General features: G+C 37.0%; 2 protein-coding genes across 2 annotated transcripts; one reads left to right on the top strand and one right to left on the bottom strand.

Moving 5' to 3' along the window:
- Positions 1-3,016: 3,016 nt before the first annotated feature.
- ak3 (adenylate kinase 3) lies at positions 3,017-12,513 on the bottom strand. The gene is made up of 5 exons (XM_032569306.1): positions 11,859-12,513; positions 7,626-7,745; positions 7,201-7,373; positions 5,396-5,514; positions 3,017-3,640 (listed from the first exon to the last, which is right to left on the bottom strand). The coding sequence occupies exons 1-5, from the start codon at positions 12,004-12,006 to the stop codon at positions 3,529-3,531; spliced, it is 672 nt and encodes a 223-aa protein (XP_032425197.1). The 5' UTR covers positions 12,007-12,513; the 3' UTR covers positions 3,017-3,528.
- Positions 12,514-14,123: 1,610 nt separating this feature from the next.
- Positions 14,124-22,417, top strand: rcl1 (RNA terminal phosphate cyclase-like 1). The gene is made up of 9 exons (XM_032569302.1): positions 14,124-14,340; positions 14,735-14,806; positions 15,195-15,370; positions 15,661-15,735; positions 15,861-15,985; positions 16,349-16,474; positions 16,569-16,725; positions 20,615-20,718; positions 22,247-22,417. The coding sequence occupies exons 1-9, from the start codon at positions 14,211-14,213 to the stop codon at positions 22,398-22,400; spliced, it is 1,119 nt and encodes a 372-aa protein (XP_032425193.1). The 5' UTR covers positions 14,124-14,210; the 3' UTR covers positions 22,401-22,417.

Genomic DNA, 22,417 nt, shown 5'->3' with positions numbered 1-22,417 from the left:
TTTGCTATTTATTTTCTCTAATCACCACATCAGTTTGATCAGGTTTTCTCCCATTCTCACTGCTGATCTCAGGCAAAGCTGCTGCAGTCAGTCTGGACTGTTGCACTGATGTACCAAAGCCAGTAAAGAAACATTTCAAGATAGTAACTTTTCTATGCTTTTGCCACCAAGAGTCACCCATTTTATAGTTTGTGTGGTTTTATGATATTTAAGATTTATAGTTGAGACAGCAAGAATGTTAGCCAGCAGTGGCTTTAAATTGTTGTTTTGAACACTTGTGCCGAGTAAACAAGTGAACAGCTGATGCACTTTAAGGATTACTGTAAGTAACTCAGTCTCCAAACGTATCCCAACATGTTGTCCAGAAAGGTTTAGTCTAAACCCTATTAATAAACTGAATTTAAACATTTCACTCTTAAGTACAATATACAGCATATTTTTAATTTACAGTGTTCTTTACAGATGACCTCATGCTGAGTCAAATGGGATAAATGTTTAATAACACTTAAAAAAATGTTATGATATATTCTCAATTGAATTACAGTGTAAACCTGAATTGGACCTCTTTAATGCATGAATCTGTCCTGATGGCCCCTCAGCACCACTCTTAATTCTTTGCAGCTTTTCACAGGTTTCCTTTCAGGATTTTTCTGCGTTGAGCTCCATTAGTCTACAAATCATTTTTCTAGTTTTTTCTGTACTTTTAGGTAGTTTTCCATTTATCCCGAATTATTTCGTTTTTGGAGTGATGAACTAAGCCTGATTTTGTGAGATGTTTAAAGTTTTGGATGTTGCTTAACCTCTTTAAGCTCTCAGGTTTAATCAGATTACAGGTACCCTTTAGTTTATAATAAAGCTCAGCAGTAAAAAAAAAAAAATTCAGCTGACTTGTGTAATATACAAAAAATAACCATGTTCAATATGAAAGGTGTAAACAGCAGGCGTTATCCAGATACTGTTTGGATTTTAAAGAGATGAAAGTAAATTCTTCTTTCTGGAGAAATGGTTGTTCCAATTGAGATTTCAGCCAACCCTTCATAGCTATTGTCTCTGATCAAGTACTTCTGATAGAAACCAATTACATGTAGCTAACATTGGCCAGCTGTATCTGAAATCAAGACTCAAGCATAAGTGTTAAGTGCGGGTTTAGCTTTAAGCAGGACATCTGTAAAAAAAAAAGAAAAAAAAGCATCAGCACTAGGTGGAAAAGGGCTGATCCAAAAGATTGTGTGTGTGTGTAACTATAACTATTTCATTAAACATATTTTTAGATGAAAAACACTTGTAGGCAATTCATATAATTATATAATTATTTTTTTAATTTCTATTTCCCCAGTCAAGCTGAACAAATGCAGACATTAGCATTGGTTGTTACAAACTTCTATTTTAAACATGTCACCAATTGTCTACATTTTCTCATCGCCGTGGAGCTTTTACCTCAACAATGGGCTCCCGTTTTTCTGTTCCCATGGTAACAATTTTCATGATCTTAACAAGACTGCATAAAACAATGTAAAAATCTGCTGAGCAACACCATCAGTGAGATGGGTTTTGCAGTTAGGGGAATGTCATTTGGGACTACAGGCAGATGCATGATGCATTGGTTTTGCAGCTCTGAATCCTTATTTCCAGCATCTGTTCTGCATTCAGCTGCTCCTTACCACTACATACAGAATGACTTACATGCATCAAAACTCAATCATGTGCTGTGGCCGACTGTTATTGCTTTCAGTTGCCTCTTTAAAAATAAAGGCAAAAATAACTGACATCAGTTCCATGAGTCATGCTTTGCTGCATTTTGACTCAGATTTTGTTATTCAGCCTCCATGGAGCAAAGCAAAGCTTCTGCCTGTGAGGGTTGCATTGATACAGATACTAAACGAAAAGAAAGAAAACATCCTCAGCATTACATTTATTACTGAAATTTTTGTCTAATTTTTAGTGTCATATTACGGTGCTGGAATAAAGAGGACATTTGTTCAAAAGCTTTTTAGACATTTACCAATCAACCAAAACAAATATGGAGATGTGCATGATGTCTGGTTTTAGTCAATAAATGCGCATGTGGACCATTAACACTAAAATTTCCCAATGACACAGAATGACAGAATATTAAACTACTGACACAGATAGAGGATACAGTCCTGCTGTCAAAGTCAATAAATGGTAAACAATGAAAGAAAATACACATTGTCATTCAAGTGTACAGTACAAGACATTTATTGTGATTCATAAATATCTGAGTTGTACATGAAAAGATGGTTGTTGCATTTCAACAATGCATGGATGTGTTTAAAAAAACAGAATGACCACATACAGTACACTGCACAGAAGCATTATTAAGGCTTTTTCACAGGGTAAACATTCAGAACAATGTGCAAAACCTGCAAGCTCATACCTTTCAACAACATTTGACCCTGTATAACATGTGTTTATGTACAGTACAGACCAAAAGTTTGGACACAACTGTGTGTCCAAACTTTTGGTCTGTACTCAGTTCAGACCAAAAGTTTGGACACACCTTTTCATTGAATTCAATGAGAAAGTGTGTCCAAACTTTTGGTCTGTACTGTATGTGTTCATCTATTTTTCTGCTGTCAGGTCAGACTAAATAAATGCCAAATATCGCTCACAGGGAATATAGTCACAACGAGGAATGGATGATGAAATTTATAAGAATGGAGTGTTTCAGAGGCATCACTTGTAAGACCTGAGGTGGTTGAAAGTAGCTGTTAAGCAATTCTTGTAAGAATGAAAAAATATCCATTATTATAAATGTCCATTTATAAATTATTTAAATTGGTCCATGATTAGAGGAAAACAAAGTGTTTAAAAACCCTACCTTTATCACGCTGGACAGCAGCAAAAGGCACATGTACATATATGAGAATCAAACCCAACAGCATGTTCTGCTTAAAGGAAACAGCCACTGCCGAAGAAATGGGCCACATTATACTGAGATGCACACTTGTTACACTACAAAAAATAGCCTCCTTTCCAGGATTTATGATTTTTAAAAAAGCTGCTGATGATGTTTAGTTCATGCCAACAGGTTGTGTGTGTTGGGATTACATTTAGAAGAATTAAACCTGGTTTTGTTCATGCCAAAGCAGTTCCTCCTGCAGCATCTTGTGGAATGTAACCCCTTCATGTTGTGCTCCTCCAAAACTTCAAGTTTGAGTCAGATGTTAACTTCTGACTTCATAAAGGCACAGAGTGGACACACTAACAGCAAATGGTTAAAAAGATTTGAGGCACACACTCATCTGAGTTCTCCCCAAATTATTTCAACAACACAGAGGCTTTAAGAACATTTAAAAAAAAAGACTTTTTTCTAACATAGGTAGTAGTCTTATTCTGTTTTTAGTAAAAAAGCTAGATCTTCATTTGCAAATTTAAGGGCTTTACTTTCAATGAAACATAATTCCTCTATGCTCGACTACTATTTACATGATGCATTTTTGATTGGACGGTGCACAGTGTGGTTTTCCATCAGTGAACTTCAGCCGTTCTTGGATTTTGCTGAGGCTAAGCAGCTCTTTGACTGAGGGTGGAGAATTTTCTGTGGAGAAAAGCTTCAACGTGCGGCCATATCTTATTGGTTTCTGTTCCCGTAAAGGTCTCCAGCACACCTTTACTCCTGGGAAGAGAAAAATAAACACAAACTCAGAAGAGTATTTATAAAGGTTGTCTAAAGTAAATGCACATATAATGCAAGCTTTATACTGATAACACAAACAAATCTGCTTGCACAAGTGTGGAACTAATATTGTTGAAGGATCGTTTAAGGAAATTTTAGTATTTAGTCCTCTTAAGTTTACACCTAGCGTCAATTCAGGTCAACCTCCTTGAGATAAAGCACCGGTTTGCAGACAGGTTACACTGGAGCAAAATAATCTCATTGCGCTAAGGTATCATTCAGGAGCGAGCATAACTGGAGAGAATCTAGAACAACAGTAACATTGCAAAAGCTGAATGTTGTCTTTTCTTCCAAGGACAACATTCTTTGGATGGAACTGAGGATTTTATCAAGTTGGTAAAAAAATATTGACTGGGAGAAGTCTGGCATTATATGAAGAAAGGATGATCTGTTTATTCCTCCATCAACGGATTGTAGAGAATTTTCAATATTAAACTTGTGTTTCTCAAGGCAAACCGTTTGCAAACTGCCAATAAACAAAAAGAAGAAGAAGGCAGTGCGCTTGGAGGACCAGAATCTTACAAGCACTTCATGAGAGGAGTAATTTAAGTTTATAAATGACCTAGTACAAGTCCAGAACTAAATCTGTGAGGTCAGATGAAGAGGGTTGTGGAGAAAAGATATTCTCACAGTTAGTCTGATAGACCTGGAGAATCTTTGCGAGGTAAAACGGATAAACATTACCAACCCAAATAAACATGTTAAAAGTCTGATTTCTATTCATAATTGCTGTAAAAAAAAAAAAAGAGTAGTATTTATTCAAAGAGTCTTCGACTGACTACAGGTGCATGGTACACTTTTCAGATTTCATGTGTTAAAAAAAAGGAACTGTTCCTTCCGCGTTATGTTGGTTAGCCACATATTATATCTTAATGAAATACACTGAAATTTGTCGTTGCCACATTTTAATTTAAGCTGTACTGTACACTCAACATATTTCTGCCTACATGACATGAGGAGAAACACAATCTGAGCTGAACCCCCCCTGCCCTGCAGTTCCCCTTGGGATGTGATTCTTAGGCAGCTACTTGGTCACTGGGTGTGGAGAGGTCAGGGTTCATTAGCTGTGACCTTTTACCTACATTTATGCATTTTTTTCCCTCGACTACTTGAAGCTCTATTGCTTCTAACCCATCCAGAGATAAAGCTAAAGGATTTTAATTATTCAGATAAAGCAAGTGAAGCATAAATAAACTGTATCCTGGGTGCAATTCTTTAGAGAAATTATTTAAATTAGTTCACTCAGCCATTAATAAAGACTCACTTTTTCTTTACTTTCAGTGCTCACATGACTTAGGCCGATCAATGTGTGATCGTTTGTCAGGATAAGAGGAGCCGATTGTCTCTGGTTCTTCCTTGCCGAACTAAATGCAAATAAACTGTCTGGGAGCTTAAAAGACTAAAAACCTCACGGAAAAATCACAAAATCCAAAAGGTAAATTAATATGTTGTGTGGAAATTGTTAAAGCAGTCTGGTGGGTTTTGTGTGAACATTAGAAAAGCTTCTTCAATGTATCGTAAAAAGGTAGTTGAAGAAATTAATTGTTAGCAAAAATGTGAGATATTCTTTACACACATTTTTTATTTTAAAAAGAAAAATAAATCTACTGATAAAATAATAATTGATACATCATTAATTCTAAACTGAACTATCTGAATTCAGTTTATTCTATATTTGATTTACGTTGTATCTACCTGTAGAACTCCAGGACGGGTTCTGTCTGGGTTTCATAGGACTTCAGTCTCCGTGTGACCGTCTCTGGTCTGTCGTCATCTCTCTGAACCAGAGGCTCTCCTGTCACATCATCCAAACCCTGGAGAGAGGACGAGAAACATGCTGGCACTTTATGTATTTATTAATAACAATTAGACAGAATTGTTGGATATATTTGAATACATTTGCAAATTGTGGGTGTTGCTGTAATACCTAGAATTTCTTATATCTTAGTATAACTGTGTGTAGTTAATAATAATAACTTAATAATGAAAAGTAACTTATTTATTTTAAATTACATCATTTATGTAATTATTATTTACTTGTGATACCAATAATAATAATAAGAGCATAAGTATTTAATTTACAAAATAATAATTTGCTAATGAATTTTCATTAAAAAAATTTTATTGTTAATGTTTTCAACCATTAAATGATTAACAATATATTAGTTTCATGTATTTAATAATTAACCATAATAATAAGCCAAAAATGTTGAGATATATTTTTTTTTCCTTGCTTAAGTTAAACATACTTATTTATTAAACAACTGATCTGCAGAGAAGAAGGAAAATAAGGGTTCTGACATCTCATTTTTCCAAGTCTTATTGAGCTAGAATAAAGAGGAAACCACTGCATATTTGGCCTCTTTGACCAAGCTCCTTCTGTAAACATTTCCTTTGCCAAACAGGAGCACTAGAAGCCAATCATGATCCACATATGTGATGCTGCTCAACAATGAACAGGAAATCTTGACATGTGACCAAAGGAACATAAACGATAAATCATCTGTCCGCCTTCTGCTTCGAATTCTGGCTCATTTCTGTTACTTTCATGTCATGCATCATAATATCACCTGTAGCACTCATGCTGCCTCTAGAAAAAACTATTTTAAACCATTTGTCCAAATTTGAAAAGTAAAGCTTTTTACAGAGGTTTTAATGCATCGAGTGATAATTAACCAGTCATTACTGGCACCCGTGGTAAAGATAAGAAGAAAAAAAAAAAACACCTTATGAATGTATTTGTATAAGCTTCCATAAAAGTAGAAAAAAAAAATTAACAAGTCAATTCAGTGAATATTTTTTAAATAAAAAACCCACGATAGATGCTACTTTTTTCAGCCAGTCTTCAAAATGGGAAAGACAAATAAACATCTGAATTCAGTTGTAGCCTAGTATTTTCTTGTAGCAAGTCTACAAGAAAATAGCCACACATCTACAGTCAGATGTAGATGTGTTTATAAGCTGGTTATAATTAACCAGCTTATAAAAACTTGAACTGGCTTAACAAAGACACACTTATATTTGACAAGGTGGGGGAGGGGAATGTTCACCAAGTCTACATGACAACCATTTCCTTCAAGTCTCCAATTGCTTCCCTGGGGTGATGTTTTTTGCGAGTTTACCATCCCTTCATGTCTCATTGGATCGCTGGAAAGTAGAGGCATGTGGGTTGTTTTTTTTCCCTCTCAGTATTTTACAGCAAAGCTTTTAACAAGGTCAGATTAAGTTGCCATGACAGCTGTGACCTGTTGAACCACTTGTCACTCTCCTCTCTCTGCTCCCATCTATATTCCACCTTTATGTTGTTTTGGGTCAACACTGCTCCTGGTCAGACATCGATGTTTGTTCAGTCTGCCTCTGGGAATAATTTCCCACAGATCCAAAATGAGCTTTTCTCAGAAATTAATCTACTTTTCTCATATTTGCACATTAAATTTTCCCGTTGGTCATTTTTATTAATTATGGAGTGAAAAATCATATGACAGAGAGGGCATACTTACAGGAACTTTTGGTGGGTTGAAATCTGTATTATAGACTCTGCCGCTGGGGATGTGAGTCCAACGAGAGGTCAGCCTTTCTTTGATGGTCTGGAAAGGGACATTCAGGTTGATGACCGTATCTAAAGCGAAGGCATGATCGAGAGCCTCTGCCTGGGACACAGTCCGAGGAAATCCTGGGAATAAAAGACAGATGAACAGACGTGAGGAAGGCAAGCAAACTGAGGGAAAAAACCAAAATCTCCATGCAGATAAGTTACAATAAGGCAGCGGCTCTCTTGAGTGGTTTATCAATAACTAGAAATAACTGTTGGTGGCTTGCTTCACACAGGTCGTGTGATCTCAAACAGTCAATGCCGATAACGTGTTCCCCCTGCTATCATTTCCAAGAAAAGAAGCAAACGAAACAGACGAGCGCGGCCTCGTACCGTCAAGCAGCCAGCCGCTGCTGTCTATCTTCCTCAGGTCATTCAGGATGAGACGGGAAATGATGTCGTCAGGTACCAGCTGTCCCTGATCGATGCAGGACTTCATCAACAGGCCGAGCTCTGACGATGAAGATGGAGATTCGTGTGTTAGAAAATGCTCTTTTTTCTTTTCATGGTATTTTTTTTACAAATCAATCTCAAAGCTTATTTAAGTTCTTTGCAAGGATCTGGCAAAGGTATTCCATCATTTGATAACACTTTTTCCACCTTTTGTCACATTTTAAATCTGTAATTAGTTTTACAATTCAGAACCCTTTCTTCTGATAGTTAACATCAAGTAGAGCCCATCTGGTTCTAACTTAACCTCATGAGAAATGTTTTCACTTATAATTTAGTTGTGGCGGCTTCACTTTAAATAAAGCGTTTTACATTGTTTTACAATTCACAGATTTTTCATGTCCAATTTTACTGTGTACCACTATTAAATCTAAACAGATAATTTTTTACAGTATAAAGTATAGATGCACTGTGAAGTCCTCAGAGAAAACTTAAGTGGACAAAAAGCATCATGGAGACCAAGGAACACAGCAGACAGGTACATGTTTAAAGCACGTTTAGTTTATCAAACGATATATCCAGCTTTGAACATCTGACAAGCACAGCAACAGAAAATGGTGAGGGCAGCATCATGCTAAGGAATAGATTTCTTCCCAATGGTTAGTGAAGCTATTCAGCGCTTACGGAGGATTAATGGAGCTAAATACAGAACAGCCCTGGAAGAAAACCAGAGGCTGCAGAAATGGAGATGGTTCAATGTCCATCCAGCAGGGTGATGACTCTAAAATACCACAAAGGTACAAGGAAATTATTTGTATCAAGACATATCTATGTGACTGAATGATCCAGTTGAGGTTGAGACATAAATCTGAACAAGCATCTGTGGAAAACTTCAAACAAGATGTCAGATTCCCAACCAGACTAAGCCAGCTGTTTTGCAAAGTAGAACTTCTAGAGATATATCCCAAAACACCTGATGCACTACCAAAACAAACGTGGCTCTACGATTAAGGAAGGACTGAATATAAATGCATGCTGCACTTTTCAGAGTTACTTTTAGTAGAAGAAAAAAAAACAAGCCTGTGAATACATGTCCTTAATTATGAAATAATGTATCTTGCTCTGTCATAAAACTCAATAAGATTAAAAGTTATGGTTGCAGGTGGTTTTGGCATCAGAAGCATCTGCTGGTTTCCAACAAATATGAAAGACATTAAAGTCACAGTCCAGTGGAAAATGATTAAAAAATAAAAACCTCTTCTCAAAATAGCTAATACAATGATCATTTTGTCTTCATTAACTCAATTTTAAGGCACACAAAAGGACAGTTGTTACGGTTTTCAGCTGCTAAAGAGAAGTAAGCTCCTAAACATTTTTTTAATTGAAGCTTCAGTCTGCAAACAACCAGCCGTTAATCTGGCTCCTCAAGCCTTGTCAAAACAAACAGCCGCCATATGGTCCTTTGTGCTGGATTTAATTTAGTAATTGATGACTCCAGACCAGTCATCGGCTTTAGGGAGACATTACCGTGGTGGTAAAATGACTTATAGCTCTTCACAAGAACAGCTGAGGGTTTTTTTATGGCTTAAGACTAAACAATACCAACACTTGAATATGCTGAGAAGAAAAACGTTCCTGCATCTTCAGAATTTACCAAAAAAGAAAAAAGAGAGAGCATCTCTACATCTTTTTCAGAGGCTACACTGAATTTGAAAGATGGATTTGTGTTGATCATCAGTTGGCACAGATGATCATGCCTTCTCTTTTTTAACAGTGTAGGAAAGAATAAAGTGGATCGAATGACACCAAATTATGGTTGTAAAAGCTGGAAAACAATGATTGGAGTTTGGCTTCACAACAAGAAAAGTGCACATTACACAACTCAAAGTATACAAGTATAGATGTTACTTGAAGTCATTTTTGTACTTAAAGTCATTTTTGTAAAGTCAGAAAAAAGGTACAGAATTCAAGACAGTCAAAAATTCTCAATTTTTTATTTCGAAAAAGCAAAATAGTCCAAAGCACATGGTTATAAGTTGTAATTTGTCTCGACTGGTATAACAGATGGACAAAATTATTTATTAATGACTCAAAGAAATAATGATCAGTGACAAGACTGTTTATGTCTTTATTAATAAGATTGCATACAATTATTTTGAGTGATTTGCAAAAGTAATCATGTCTCTTTTCTACATTTTTTCCCCCTATAAAAAATGGGGGAAACATGAATGTGTCTACAGTTGTAACTCTAGCTGTGTATTAAAGGTCACTCTCCTCCAGAAAGGTTTAACATTTTCAAGTCGAACAGCTCTTCTCCCCGTATTTCCAGGTGGATATTTAGCTTTATCCACCATCTACCTTTTCTGGCACAATCATGTTTCACAGTAGAGACAGCGTTTTCAGGGGAAGGTACAGTGTTACTTTTCCACCACAGATAGCGCTTTGAATAGATACAATGGCTGCTTTTCTGATTAATGCTCTCCTTGCCCACCCTCTCAGATCAGGTGGACGGCCATGTCTTCTTGTGTTTGGATTTGTGCCATAGTCTTCCCATTTTAGGGTGATGGATTGAGCGGTCCCCTAGGAAATGTTCAAAACGTATGACATTGTTTTATAACCTAATCCTACCTTAAATCTCTCTGCGGCTTTATCAGCGAGCGGCCTGATGTGTCCTCTGGTCTGCATGGAGCTGCTTGTTCACTGACCTCCTCTTACAAACCTCTTTACAGAAAAGCAGCATTTCTACTGAAATGACTGTTTACTATGAGTCTTTTGATTGCAATTGGTTGCACTGGATTTTATTTAGGGATTTTAGGTTAAATATGAATAATTATATTATCTTAAAATATACTAAAACAATATTTTTAGATTTTAGTTTGTATTACATAAAAACCAAATAACAAGAGGACATTTGAAAGTACAAGGGCAGTGAATAGTTTTGCTAAGTGCAAAGGAAAGAAAAAAACCAACCAATGAGATTGAAGGACACTGAGAAGGTGAAACCGTTTTTTTTGTGTGTGTGTTTTTTTGTCATTTTCACTCGAGGAGGTCAGAATCCAACTGAAGGAAGTCATTTTCTCACAAGTCTTGCCGAAACTTCCTGACTCTGCTTCCGGCATGAGCATGAAGCAGTGCAAAAGGTCAGACTTGATGATTGTCACAACAGGAACTCTTGAAGGCTTTTTTCTCCCGGTTTTAAGGAAGCAGGTCAACAACCTGCACGATATATGTCTTTTTAATATCAAGGGCATTGATACAGGACTTTCTCTACTGCAATGCAAAGAGTTAGTACTAGGAAAAGTCTCAAACCAAATTTGCATTTCTCTGAGAATGATTAATGAGAAACTGTAGAACAATCAGGCTGGCAAAAGGTCAGTAGTTAAAGTCAGAAGACTGGAGAGCAAAATTCAATCAGCCATCATTACTACTCATTTAATGACACTAAATATCGAGCCACATGTTTGATTTACTCAACAGAAACATTCCTGCAATACATAAATGAGAACTGACTAAATTTAACCCTTGAACTTAATGCATTTTTGCAGAGTATACATATTTAGTCCCTCTGGCCTGCATCAGCTGTTGTTAAGCTTTGCTTCAGTTTTAAAGGGTTATAGCTGCAAAACTTAAGACAGACTGGAAAACTGGGGAAATAAATGCACCATTTGAAATTTGCAGAAGACTCCCGATTCAGTGCAGATATGACATCTTCTCTGCCCCGATAATGATTTCTCTGTCATGAAGCTGTTAAAGAAAGCTTCTTTATCACCAATCCTCCTTCCCAGGGAACAAAAGTTCACAGTTAACACTTATCTTTACAGCTCTTTTTTTATGTTCCTCCAAGGTGAATTTAAGAAGAAGCGACCACCTTTCAAAGTTCAGGTATTTGGTGTAAATGTTTGCAGTACAAACATAAAAAGGACACCTTCATTACACTTGCAAACCTGTTTGACTTTAGCTTAACAGAAAAAAAAACAAACTGTTTTATGCCACTGATCTGTGGTATGTAGCCGCAAGATAAGAAATATATAAGGGTGGTGCTCTTATCACAGCGTGCAGAACACAAGTGTCTGTATTTCACAAAATGAAAATACAAGGGAAAGTACAGTGGAAAGTACACTGGGTTTGAAAATCTTATTCACGCTTAAAGATAAATTGCTTGTGGTTTTAACTTACCCGTTTTATCCTGGATGTTGGCTCTTAAAATGTCCCCACTAGACATGTGTTGCAGTCCAAAACTTTTGATAATGCGCGCAGACATCGTTCCCTTCCCCGATCCCGGAGGTCCCATGATGACAGCACGGATCATTCTCTGCAGAACCATAGTTCCCAACAGAACTGCAGTAGAATTCAGAGGAAAAACACCCGTCTGGATTGCTCCAATCAGACTAGATCGAAGCACGTAGGGAGAGTAGACTGTTGTTTTTTTCTCTCCCTTGCAAACTACGCAACAATGGGGCGAGTCTTAAAGCAGACAGTGTCAACCCACTCTTTTCCCTGGGCTCTGCTGAAGCTAAAAGGAAGAGGAGGAGGAGGAAGAGAAAGAGGAGGAGAAAGAAGACGAGAGCCAGCTCAGCCTGCAGAGGCAGATGGAGATCTGCTCAGAAGGACGACGCGCATCGTGCAGGAAGTCAATTTTTCCCACTCGGCTTGTGCAGAAACTGTCCGTGTCACTGCATTTGCTTTAATGGCGATCCATTTATTGTATAATGCGGTTATATAATTGGTCTGCCGGGGTTAAAAACGCTTTTTGGGAAGGTAGCGTTGATTAATCCCTTCAAACCCTCGATGCCTTTGATCGGACAGACCTGCAGCTTTGGAGGGAGGTTGCACTAAAAAGTCCACTTGATAAATCCCATTCACAAGAATAATTGTTGAATAAAATATAAAAGTTCTGTTTAAGCGTTTGTTTTGTGTTGAACGCCTTAAAAATATTGTTCTAGCCACGCCCATTCAAATTTAATGAATGGTTAAACGAGACAGCCTAGTAACTCGGTGGCGGGTACGCTCCTTCACAGTCATCCGGGGGATGGACCGGGCAGAAGTAACGATTAAGTGGAGTGGAAAGAGTCTTCTTCTTAAAGGAATAGTTCAGAGTTGTTAAAATTGGGTCGTAGTAAAAGGTTAATATCTTATAAATATGCAACTGTGTAACTCTACTGACATCATATCAAGCCGAAGCTTCCCACCCCCCACTACTGACAGGAGCAAAAATAAAATAAAATAAAAAAATCACTCTAACAACAACCCCAAACCTCAAAAACATCACAGCAGTTGATGCCAGAAAGGTCAAATTTAAAATGATATGGACTCCTAGGCTGCAGCAAGTTTTGGTGAAATATCCACAAAAGAAAAACAATTATGAATGCAATTTACAGTATATAGTCCTACAAATTGGTGTTTAATAATTGATGCATGGTAGATTACGTCCCTGGTCTGTAGCTCTATGTTGTCCCCAAAAGATTTTACAAAAACTTTAGAATTTTCAAATTGTTGAGTTGTGTTTATATTAATAAAAATCCAAAAAATTAATACAACTCATCTGATATGAGTCTATGAGTTTTATAAAGTACAACGTTAACAAAACACACACACACACACACATATATATATATATATATATATAAATCCCTTTAAGCCATTTTTAAGGTGTGGCCCATGTTGCGAGTACTAGTTTTGTTTTACCTTTAAAATATTGTCTCTTTTGCTTTATTTTACCACATCACCAATGATACACAGAGATCAGAATATCATAAATTTCTGGTCAGATTTATTATGAAAGTAATGTTTTGTACAAAGCAAAGGAAATGTGTACAGTTTGATTAAAAACAATTTCTTGAATTTTCTTGTGCTTTTTTACTTTACTGTTTTACCCTGACCTCAAATCCTTTCAAGACAGTTTAAATGTTCATAAAATAGTGTTAGCAGAAAGTGCTTTTGACAATTTGTTGTTGTTAAAGATGGTAGAAATCTGCACCCACTTCATGGTGACGACGGCTCTTTAAGAGAACTGTTAAGAAAAAAAAAAGGAAACCGAAGTTGTATTGCGAATTGTCAGTCGGGTCGAGCGCAATTTCACAGTTCTTTTGGCCAAAAACTAAATCGATGCTCTTTTCTTTCAACATCTTTATCACATTGTTTTGTTAAACATTATCTATTTTTTTTTCTCTGCGCTAAATAAATAAAATAGACAATTTAATCATCGGTTATGAAACCTCTAAAAATATTTAAATTAATTTAAATAAAAAATTAAGTAAACAAAAAACAATTCTGGCGTTGTAGCGGCAATTCAAAATGATATTGGTACTAACACTATAACAAAAACCTTTTCTTCAGATTAAAGTCACACAATGAGTATTTTTTTAAAAAGTAGCCCTTTACCAATCCATGAACCATAAGCTAACTTCAGCACCGTGTTGTGGTACTCCGTTTTACCCTCCTGTCTTGCCGTACTCCCCCTCCTGCTAATGTCTCCCTTGCACAAACACACGTGGATTTTTACCTACGCCAATAACCAACAACAATAACATGGCAAGCCACGGACTGACCTACGACGGCTGCAATTTCTTCAGACAACGACTGGTTCTGTCGACTCTCAGCGGGAAGCATGTTAAAATAAAAAATATCCGCTCCAGAGACGACGAGCCGGGGCTTCGCGGTGAGTTACAGCCCTGCTGTTAGCTCGCAGGCTAACGGGCTAGCTGCTACGCAGTTGGGAGTGTGTGTTTATAACAGGTAGTCAGAGAGGGGAAATGATGGTATTCTTATGTGAATTACATAAAACTGTGGTCAATATTATTACAACCTTTCAAATAGTACTTTCAAACATATTTTTCGTCACATTTTTAACGTTATTGTATTTAAATATTAGTCAAATTTTACATTGCTTAAATAAAAATAGTATTACATTAAGAAACCACAAATTTGTTAGGAAAAGAAAAAAAATACTTTTTATGCGGGTTACTCTGTTAAACATAACTTTGTCATTATTAACCCCCTAACTGGTCGTTTAGTTGGTTCTTGTAGTGCAATTTTCTGCTTATTTATTCTAGATTTTGAAGCCAGTTTCATCAGACTTCTCGACAAAGTGACCAATGGCTCCAGAATCGAGATTAATCAAACTGGTAAGTATTAACATACGTGCTGATACTTGTTACATCTGAGACCCAATAAGAACCAGACTCTGCAAGAGTAATTCATAAATGGAGAGAGAGCACCAGACGAAAAATCAGCTTTGTTCTGTGTTTTTTGCATTCATACATCTTTATATGTCAAACATTTGTTTTTACTCTGCTCTTACTGTTAACAAATAAAGAAATTCATAAGAGAATGCTATTTTATTTATGTTTTTCTGAGCAGTTCTTTTTTTGTTAAATTACGAATATACAGTAATGTAAAAGCTCTCTTTTGCTGGTACTTCTTGTCTTCTGTAAAGTTTAAGATTTTGCTAATAATGTCTTAACTGGTTGCCAATACATTCAGTGATGTTTTTTTTAAAACTTTTTCTACCAGGTACTGTGTTATTCTACCAGCCTGGCCTGCTGTATGGAGGCCCTGTGGAACATGACTGTAACCCCCAGCGTTCAGTAGGATACTATCTGGAGGCTTTGCTCATGCTGGCGCCTTTTATGAAAACTCCTCTTAAGGCGACGCTTAAGGGTGTCACAAATGATCCCACTGACCCAACGGTATGCTTAAACATGGTTGAAGGTTTTTGTACACCTTTTTAATGATATTATTAGAGTTCCTGTGCAGTAAAGTAACATAGTAGGAGTTTGGTTTCTCCGTTTTTCTGGTCTGGATATGTATGGAAAGCAAAGATAAACAATTAAAAATATTGGAATTTTCCAATTTTATTCCTTAAATGTGCATCTTTCATCTTTATGCCTTGTAGACATGTCAGCTTCTTGAAAATAAAGGAGTCCTTATACCGCATCATCTTATCGATGTTATGATCCAATTGCTCTGCATCTTGTAGGTCGACTTGTTGAAGTCCACAGCTCTCCCTCTAATGAAGAAGTTTGGAATTGATGGAGAGGCCTTTGAAATAAAGGTGAGGACTTTAGGTATGCTCTAGCAGGAACAGGGTGGCATCTTTTGCAGGAAATGCGTTTGGATGTGAAGCAGCAACCTGCGCTCAAGCTTTTTCTCACTTTCTCCCTGCTGCTACTCCCTCAGGTGGTGAAGAGGGGTATGGCGCCTGGCGGAGGAGGGGAAGTAGTTTTTACATGTCCTGTCCGCAAAACCATCAAGCCAGTCCAGCTGACCGAGCCGGGAAAGATCAAGAGAATCAGAGGAGTGGCGTATCCTTCTTAAGCTTATTTTACTTATTTACTTTTTATTATTTATGAATAAAACATGTTTAGCACTACAAATTAAATACATTTGCAAAAGTTACATATGTGAGTAGTTGCCAGGAAAAATATTATTCAAGTAGTAAATTAGTTCCATGACTTATTTTTTGTATCTAAACACAATGGTCATGATGCACCAGAGTGTTTTTCACTGCTACATTAACCTAAAACTAAGTTTATTAAGATAACAGGAATTATTTGTCTGGTTTTTGGTCTTTTTAATAAAAAATACAATTTCAGTTTTGGATTTGAACGATTAAAGCATAAATTTACTAAACTTCTCCTCGTAGCTCTTTGACTTTCTACACTCAGATATTCGGTTCGAGTTTCTCCTCAGATGGGAAACCGGATTGTGGAGTCGGCCAGGAGCGTCCTGAACCAGTTCCTCCCTGACATTTACATCTACACAGACCACATGAAAGGAACCAACTCTGGCAAGTAAGTCTCTGTTAATGCAGCTTACCAAAATGTAATTTCTCCTTCTCTCGACCTTCAGTTATGGAGAGGATGTAATTTGTTTTCACGACTGCAGGTCTCCAGGATTTGGTCTGACGTTGGTGGCAGAAACGCTGAACGGCTGCTTTCTCAGTGCGGAGATGTCATCCACACCACAGGGACAAGGAGACCCTGTCCTGCCTGAAGACCTTGGGAGAAATTGTGCCAAATTGCTCTTGGAAGAGGTGTACCGGGTATGATTTTTTGATTACTCAAGTATTTTCACATTGAACATGAGTCCTCAGTTATTTTAGAGTGGTTTGTCTTTAAGAAGGAAAAAGGTAAGTTTTTTTGTTTTTTTTCCCCCAAAATTAAATGTTTTACAAAGTAAACACATTCTTTAATCTAAAAACTACATAACTGCATGGTAGACATTCAACAATTTGGATAATAAACCAAATGTATTAGTACTTAGTTTTATAAAGTATTTTTTCCTAAATAAAAACTCTTCACATGAGAAGTTAAAGTTCACAGCGCATGTTAACCATGCTACATACATAGTATTATGATTGTGCTGAATCACCAACAGTCATGTTCTGGCTCATCGTCTCAGCGCACATGGTTACATAAGAACCTTCAGTGAACAAGCATCTCATTCCGTTGAGGATCTTTGCACCTAGGGTTGTTTGCTGGGTTGACTCAAAACAGGTTTTCTTTGTGCTTCCTCCTTTTTGTATGTAGACAAAACCTACAGGAAAAGCAGCTCTGTAACATAACAGAGGTATATTATAAAAGTAGAAAAGCCCCATTCTCATAATATATGACTGTAATTAAAATTCAAAAATCTTTGTGAAAGATCGGTCGATTCATTTACAATTTTAAATTCTTACTATTGCTTTTCTGTCCTGGAATACTGAAGCTGAAAACTTTCTGCTTGCTAACAGAGAGTTAGCAATCTCGCATATATAACAAATAAATAATAATATAAATAAATATAATATAAACTAAACAATTATAAATGATTTGCCTCCTTTCTTACTTTGACAAATGGAATAGAAATTTTATTGGAAATACCAGACATGCATGAGCTGAACACATTAAACTCTCTGCAACATTTGCTGCCTTTGTTTACCCACATTCTCTGGTAATGACTTGTCTGCAGATCAGCTGAGAAACTGTTTTGCAGCATCTGTGCCTCTTTTCCTAAACTTTATTATGATGGTAGCTCACAAAATGTTCTTGTATGTAGAGGAAGATTAAGTCTTGATTGAGTAACATCCATTGGCTGGACACAAGGTTTCCCAGCAGAACATTCTCCAAAGCTTTGCACTTTCTGCACAACGCTGCCTTCTTCCTATAGTGTATCTTGGTTTGATGTGAGGGGTGATGTCTGAATAGACACTCTGCAACGTCCTGTGTATTTTGATGCCTTTCTCTCTAACGCAGCTTCAGCAATTTAATCAATTTCAGCTATCATTGCTGATCTGTTGGATTGTTAACCTCTCCCTCCTCAAATGCAACAATGAGCCTTGGGCATAATGTTTTGCCTGATATAATGGGCAGTAAGATTGGAAGACATTTACTTGCACAATATCAGAATTTCTTTTTATTTTTTTTCCGTTTTAACACAATAACATTTCTGAACTATTACTGATTTACCGTATTTTCCTGACATTTTTTAGCTTATACAAATAAGTTAAAATGAAATGTATCACTCCAGTTCTTCTGTCCATGTTCGCTTCAGCTCGTGTTTAGCTTTTCTTGTGGCTGCAGTTGGAAAGGTTTAATCCTTGGTCCATGCCCGTCAGTATTGATCACCATTTAAGTTAACACGAGTCAGAAATTAAGGCATGAAGAGGAAAGAAAATATATCGTGGAACCAGCCAGAATTTGAAAAAAAAAACTGCCACTTGTCTGGAAAATATATGTTATGAATGCATTAATTTCAAGTGCAGCATGGCATTTAGCAGATTCATGTTTTCATTGAGTTTTTACACTATCATTCAAACTCTGTCAGAGTTTAACCATTTCATTTATAGGAGGCCTGCCTGTGAGCTTGATGAGTGAAGCTGACCAGTGTTTGTTCAAAGATGCTTGAAAAACCAGGAATTCTCAACTCGAGATAAAAGAAAGAAATGTGAGGTGGAATGTCTTTCCACCTGCATGTTTGTACTGCGCTGACCACTGATGGAGATAACTTGCTTGTTAAATGTACATGCACACAGATCACCTCGCTTGGCGATGGGGTAAAATAGGCAGCTTCCACCGAGCGTTTACAATGAGATTCTGTGTCTTCGGTGTTCCTCCACACGGCTGCAAGACTCGGGCCTCTCTCATCGGAGCCATGTGAGTCCAGTTAGCTGGTCAGGGTAGCGCTGATTAACTCTGAAAGAGGAATATTGTTGAGGTCTCCTCTTAAGTCCAAGCGACAGAATGCAGAGCAAACCAGTTTCTCTTTGCTGCCTTCTAGAGCGGTAAGTTTGGAAATGTTTCCGTTTTGAAAAGGCTACAGCTGCTGTAAGAAATTTACATTTTACAGTTGAGTATTTTGTTTTGTATTATTTCCACAAGGTTTCAAGGAAAATGAGCAACAGAGAGGGTGTCTGTAAAAGCTGGTGAAATTCTTATTGGAAAAGTTTGTTTTGAAATTTAAGGAAAATTTTCAGGTTTGTATTTAGGGACATGCCTGGATGCCCTGCATGTTTCTGTTTGTTTTATGGTTAATGAGTACAGTCAGGTAGTAGTGGACTGTCCAAACACTGTGGACAACTTGTTTTCTAAGGCAACCTCAACACTCAACAGGAGCTGATGTAAGTGTTGCACTCTATTAGATCTCGACTCATAGTGTGGGAATCTTATTGTTTTAGATCTGCTTCGTTTTTACTCGGCACAATCTTTGTATGCTTAACATTTATGTTTTATTTGAACATAAAGCCATAAATTGTGGCAGCAAATTGCGAAGTTCGCATTAGCAAACAAGCTTTTGGCTTTAACCTATTGCAGTCATTTCTGCTCATCAATTAAATATTAAAAGCTGCCCTGCTGGTACCATATTTACACATTTGATTAATTTCTCTGAATATTTGGATGTTAGCCATATTGTTTTGGTCTCTGCATTTAAATGTTAGGGTTTTTATTTCCTGTGTCTGTTGAGGAAATGGGTCACATGTCGCTCTGAGAATTTAAGGGACTTTTCCATAAGTCACTTTCTGGAGGCTGTTGGGCTCCTGGGACATTTAACCACATCCGAAAGGCAGGCGGGGTGTGAAAGTGGCAGTTATCCATTCAAGTGTTGCATCTTGTTTCTTAGTTTGCTCAGCAGTTAGGTGCAGATGCACAACTTTCCCAGGAATTATGTATTTTTGCTCCAGGTGAAAAAGGTAAGCTTTTTAGCCACTATCACTTTTTTAAGCTTACAGTTAATCTTTAGCAAAAGGCTAAACATTTATTTTTGCAGCTAAACCCATCTTTCTGTCAAAATGATGGAAGCAGTGGTGCATGGGTTTCAAGTTTGCTGATGAATTCAGTTAAAACTTTGGCCCTGTCGACAATGCAAATTGTGTAGTCATCCTTCCACAATGTTTTCAGTATTGCGATTACATAATCGAATCATAATTCTGATGACAAGCTGTCACAATGCCACAGGACTGCACGACTGGGCCAAAAAAGTTCCTCAGAAAATCAGATGCACAAAGCACCAAAAATTTGGAGTTATACTAAAAGCTGCATGGCGGCAGGACAAACACGGTTTAGAAAATACACCAGGGTGTGTCCAGCTGTGTACGACCCTCTGCTTGTGGATTGAAAATTGAAAACTTTCGCACAGCTCTTGTTCACGCACTGGGGCATGTATTGACTTGAATGCACAGAGTGGATCCTCTGTCTAATAAATGTCTCATGTGTTCAAGATGTGAAGAGAAAGTGGGAAGATTCAGGGGAAAATTACACATTTACCAGTAACAGGATACAGCCTTAAAAGTGTGTTGTTAGAAAATGAGTTGCTAAAAATTTTTTTTTCTTTTTTTGTCTTAAAGCTCAGACTCTTTTACAGGACACGCTTCTTTCTAAATATCCCCACCTCTATGACGTACTTTGCTGTTTTTCAGTGTTAAAAAAATAGCTTTTTTTTTTGGATCCCTGTAGGGCGGCTGTGTGGATTCATCCAATCAGAGCCTGGCGCTGCTCTTGATGACCCTTGGCCAACAGGATGTGTCAAAGGTTCTGCTCGGACCCCTCTCACCATACACGTAAGCAGTTGTCATCCAGTACTTTGAAAACTTGTGTACATGAAAAGCCTCAATTTTCTGACCCTTTTACCGCGACGAAAGAACCTCCGTTCTGCAGGTAGATACTTTTCTACTTGATCTGGTTTGGTAGCTAAACTCTAAAAATAAAAACTTGGCACTTTTCACTGCAGTTATTGCTGTAGGTCTTTTCCGGTACGTCTCTACCAGCTTTACAAATCTAGAAACTGAAAGTTGATTCATTATATTTTGCAAATTCAAGGGAGTGTTTCTCAATATCAGTTTTTAAGACTTGCCACAGATTCTCAGTTGGATTTAGGTCTGAACTTTGACTGGGCCATTCTGACATGAAAACATGCATGTATTTACCATTTCGTCATAGCTCTGGCTCTTAATTTTAGTGTTGTCCTGCTGGAAAGTATAAGCTTTGCTCTTTAATTCTGTAGCAGTTTTCTTGGAGAATTGCTCTGTATTTATTTCTGTCCATCTTCACTGAGCAGTTTGGCTGAACTTGCTGAAGAAGAGCACAGCATGATGTTGCCATCTACAAGGTTTTCAGTAAGAATAGTATGTTAAGCGTGAAGTGCAGTGTTACAGCACCTCTTTCATGAATTATCTGTGAACTAAGAAATTTGCAGTTGTGCCATACACTTTCCATTTTTTTTAGATGGACAAAGAAGTTCTTTAGGATATTGTTTTATAGCCTAACTCTTCCACTACTTCATCCTTGAATGGCTGTTTGTTCACTAATGTTCTACAACAAAGCTCTGAGGTTTTCGTAGAAGTGAGATTTCATAACTAACAGGTGGATAATTTAAATGTTCTCCGGCTGGATTTTATTTCAGGGTGCCAGAGTAGAGGGGAACGACTACAAATACAAACTATATTTTTAAAGTTTTACTAAAAATAAACTTTTGTAAATCATATATAATTTTCTCCCACTTTAGAGTTGTGAAGCACTGCAATGTTGGTGTGTCACATAAATCTGTAGTAAAATGTATTAGTTTATGGTCATAATGTGACAAAATGGGGAACTTGTTCAAGGGGTATTAATACTTTTCCAACATCTTTTTAATTTTTGTAACAAATATGACTGACTTAATATTTAAAGAGTGATCTGTAAAGTCTTATGTTTCAAAAATTAAGTTTAAATTCATATATAAGTCGGTAACAATTAGTTTAAATGAGAGGAGGAACTAAAGCAGAGTTCTAACTGAATTCCTCTTCCAGTCTTTATAAGGAGCGAACTATGAACTGTCCATTTTCAGCTATCATGGTACCGGTGCTGTGTTCCTCTCAAGTACAGTACTATGATAACTGAAGATTGGCAGTGCCATCACAAAACACTCTTCATTTTACTCAGGTAAGGTTAAAAACTGATTGCAAAGGTATATATATATTTTTTTTCTGAGAGTACTTTTGTTTGTTTCAATGTTTAGCTGTAAAAAGTTGGATGTAATACACAAGAAATAATGATGTAGTTGTTTATGGCTCAGTTGAAAAACAAAACTGTCTTCTGTTTTTCCTCCAGGATCGAGTTCCTGAGGCACATCAGAGATTTCTTCCAGATTATGTTCAAGATCGAAGTCCAAACGCCTTTAGACGATGAACGGAAAGGTGGAGATAAAGTTCTGATGACCTGCGTTGGGGTCGGCTATAGTAATATAAACAAAACTGTTAAATAAAATCTTTTTTATATACA

Source organism: Xiphophorus hellerii, chromosome 8 (genome assembly GCF_003331165.1).
Source record: "Xiphophorus hellerii strain 12219 chromosome 8, Xiphophorus_hellerii-4.1, whole genome shotgun sequence".
In the NCBI taxonomy this organism is placed as follows: Eukaryota; Metazoa; Chordata; class Actinopteri; order Cyprinodontiformes; family Poeciliidae; genus Xiphophorus; species Xiphophorus hellerii.
This window is presented reverse-complemented; position numbering and strand designations above follow the sequence as displayed.

What these genes read in the sequence shown, in the direction of transcription:
- rcl1 (XM_032569302.1), top strand. Translation starts at nt 14,211, where the DNA reads ATGGCAAGCCACGGACTGACCTACGACGGCTGCAATTTCTTCAGACAA. An exon ending in GAGAGGCCTTTGAAATAAAG is followed by an intron (nt 15,736 to 15,860) that starts GTGAGGACTTTA and finishes CTACTCCCTCAG; the next exon opens with GTGGTGAAGAGGGGTATGGC. An exon ending in TCTTGGAAGAGGTGTACCGG is followed by an intron (nt 16,726 to 20,614) that starts GTATGATTTTTT and finishes GGATCCCTGTAG; the next exon opens with GGCGGCTGTGTGGATTCATC.
- ak3 (XM_032569306.1), bottom strand. Translation starts at nt 12,006, where the DNA reads ATGGTTCTGCAGAGAATGATCCGTGCTGTCATCATGGGACCTCCGGGA. An exon ending in CAGCGGCTGGCTGCTTGACG is followed by an intron (nt 7,374 to 7,625) that starts GTACGAGGCCGC and finishes TTTTATTCCCAG; the next exon opens with GATTTCCTCGGACTGTGTCC. An exon ending in CCCGTCCTGGAGTTCTACAG is followed by an intron (nt 3,641 to 5,395) that starts GTAGATACAACG and finishes TTCTCTTCCCAG; the next exon opens with GAGTAAAGGTGTGCTGGAGA.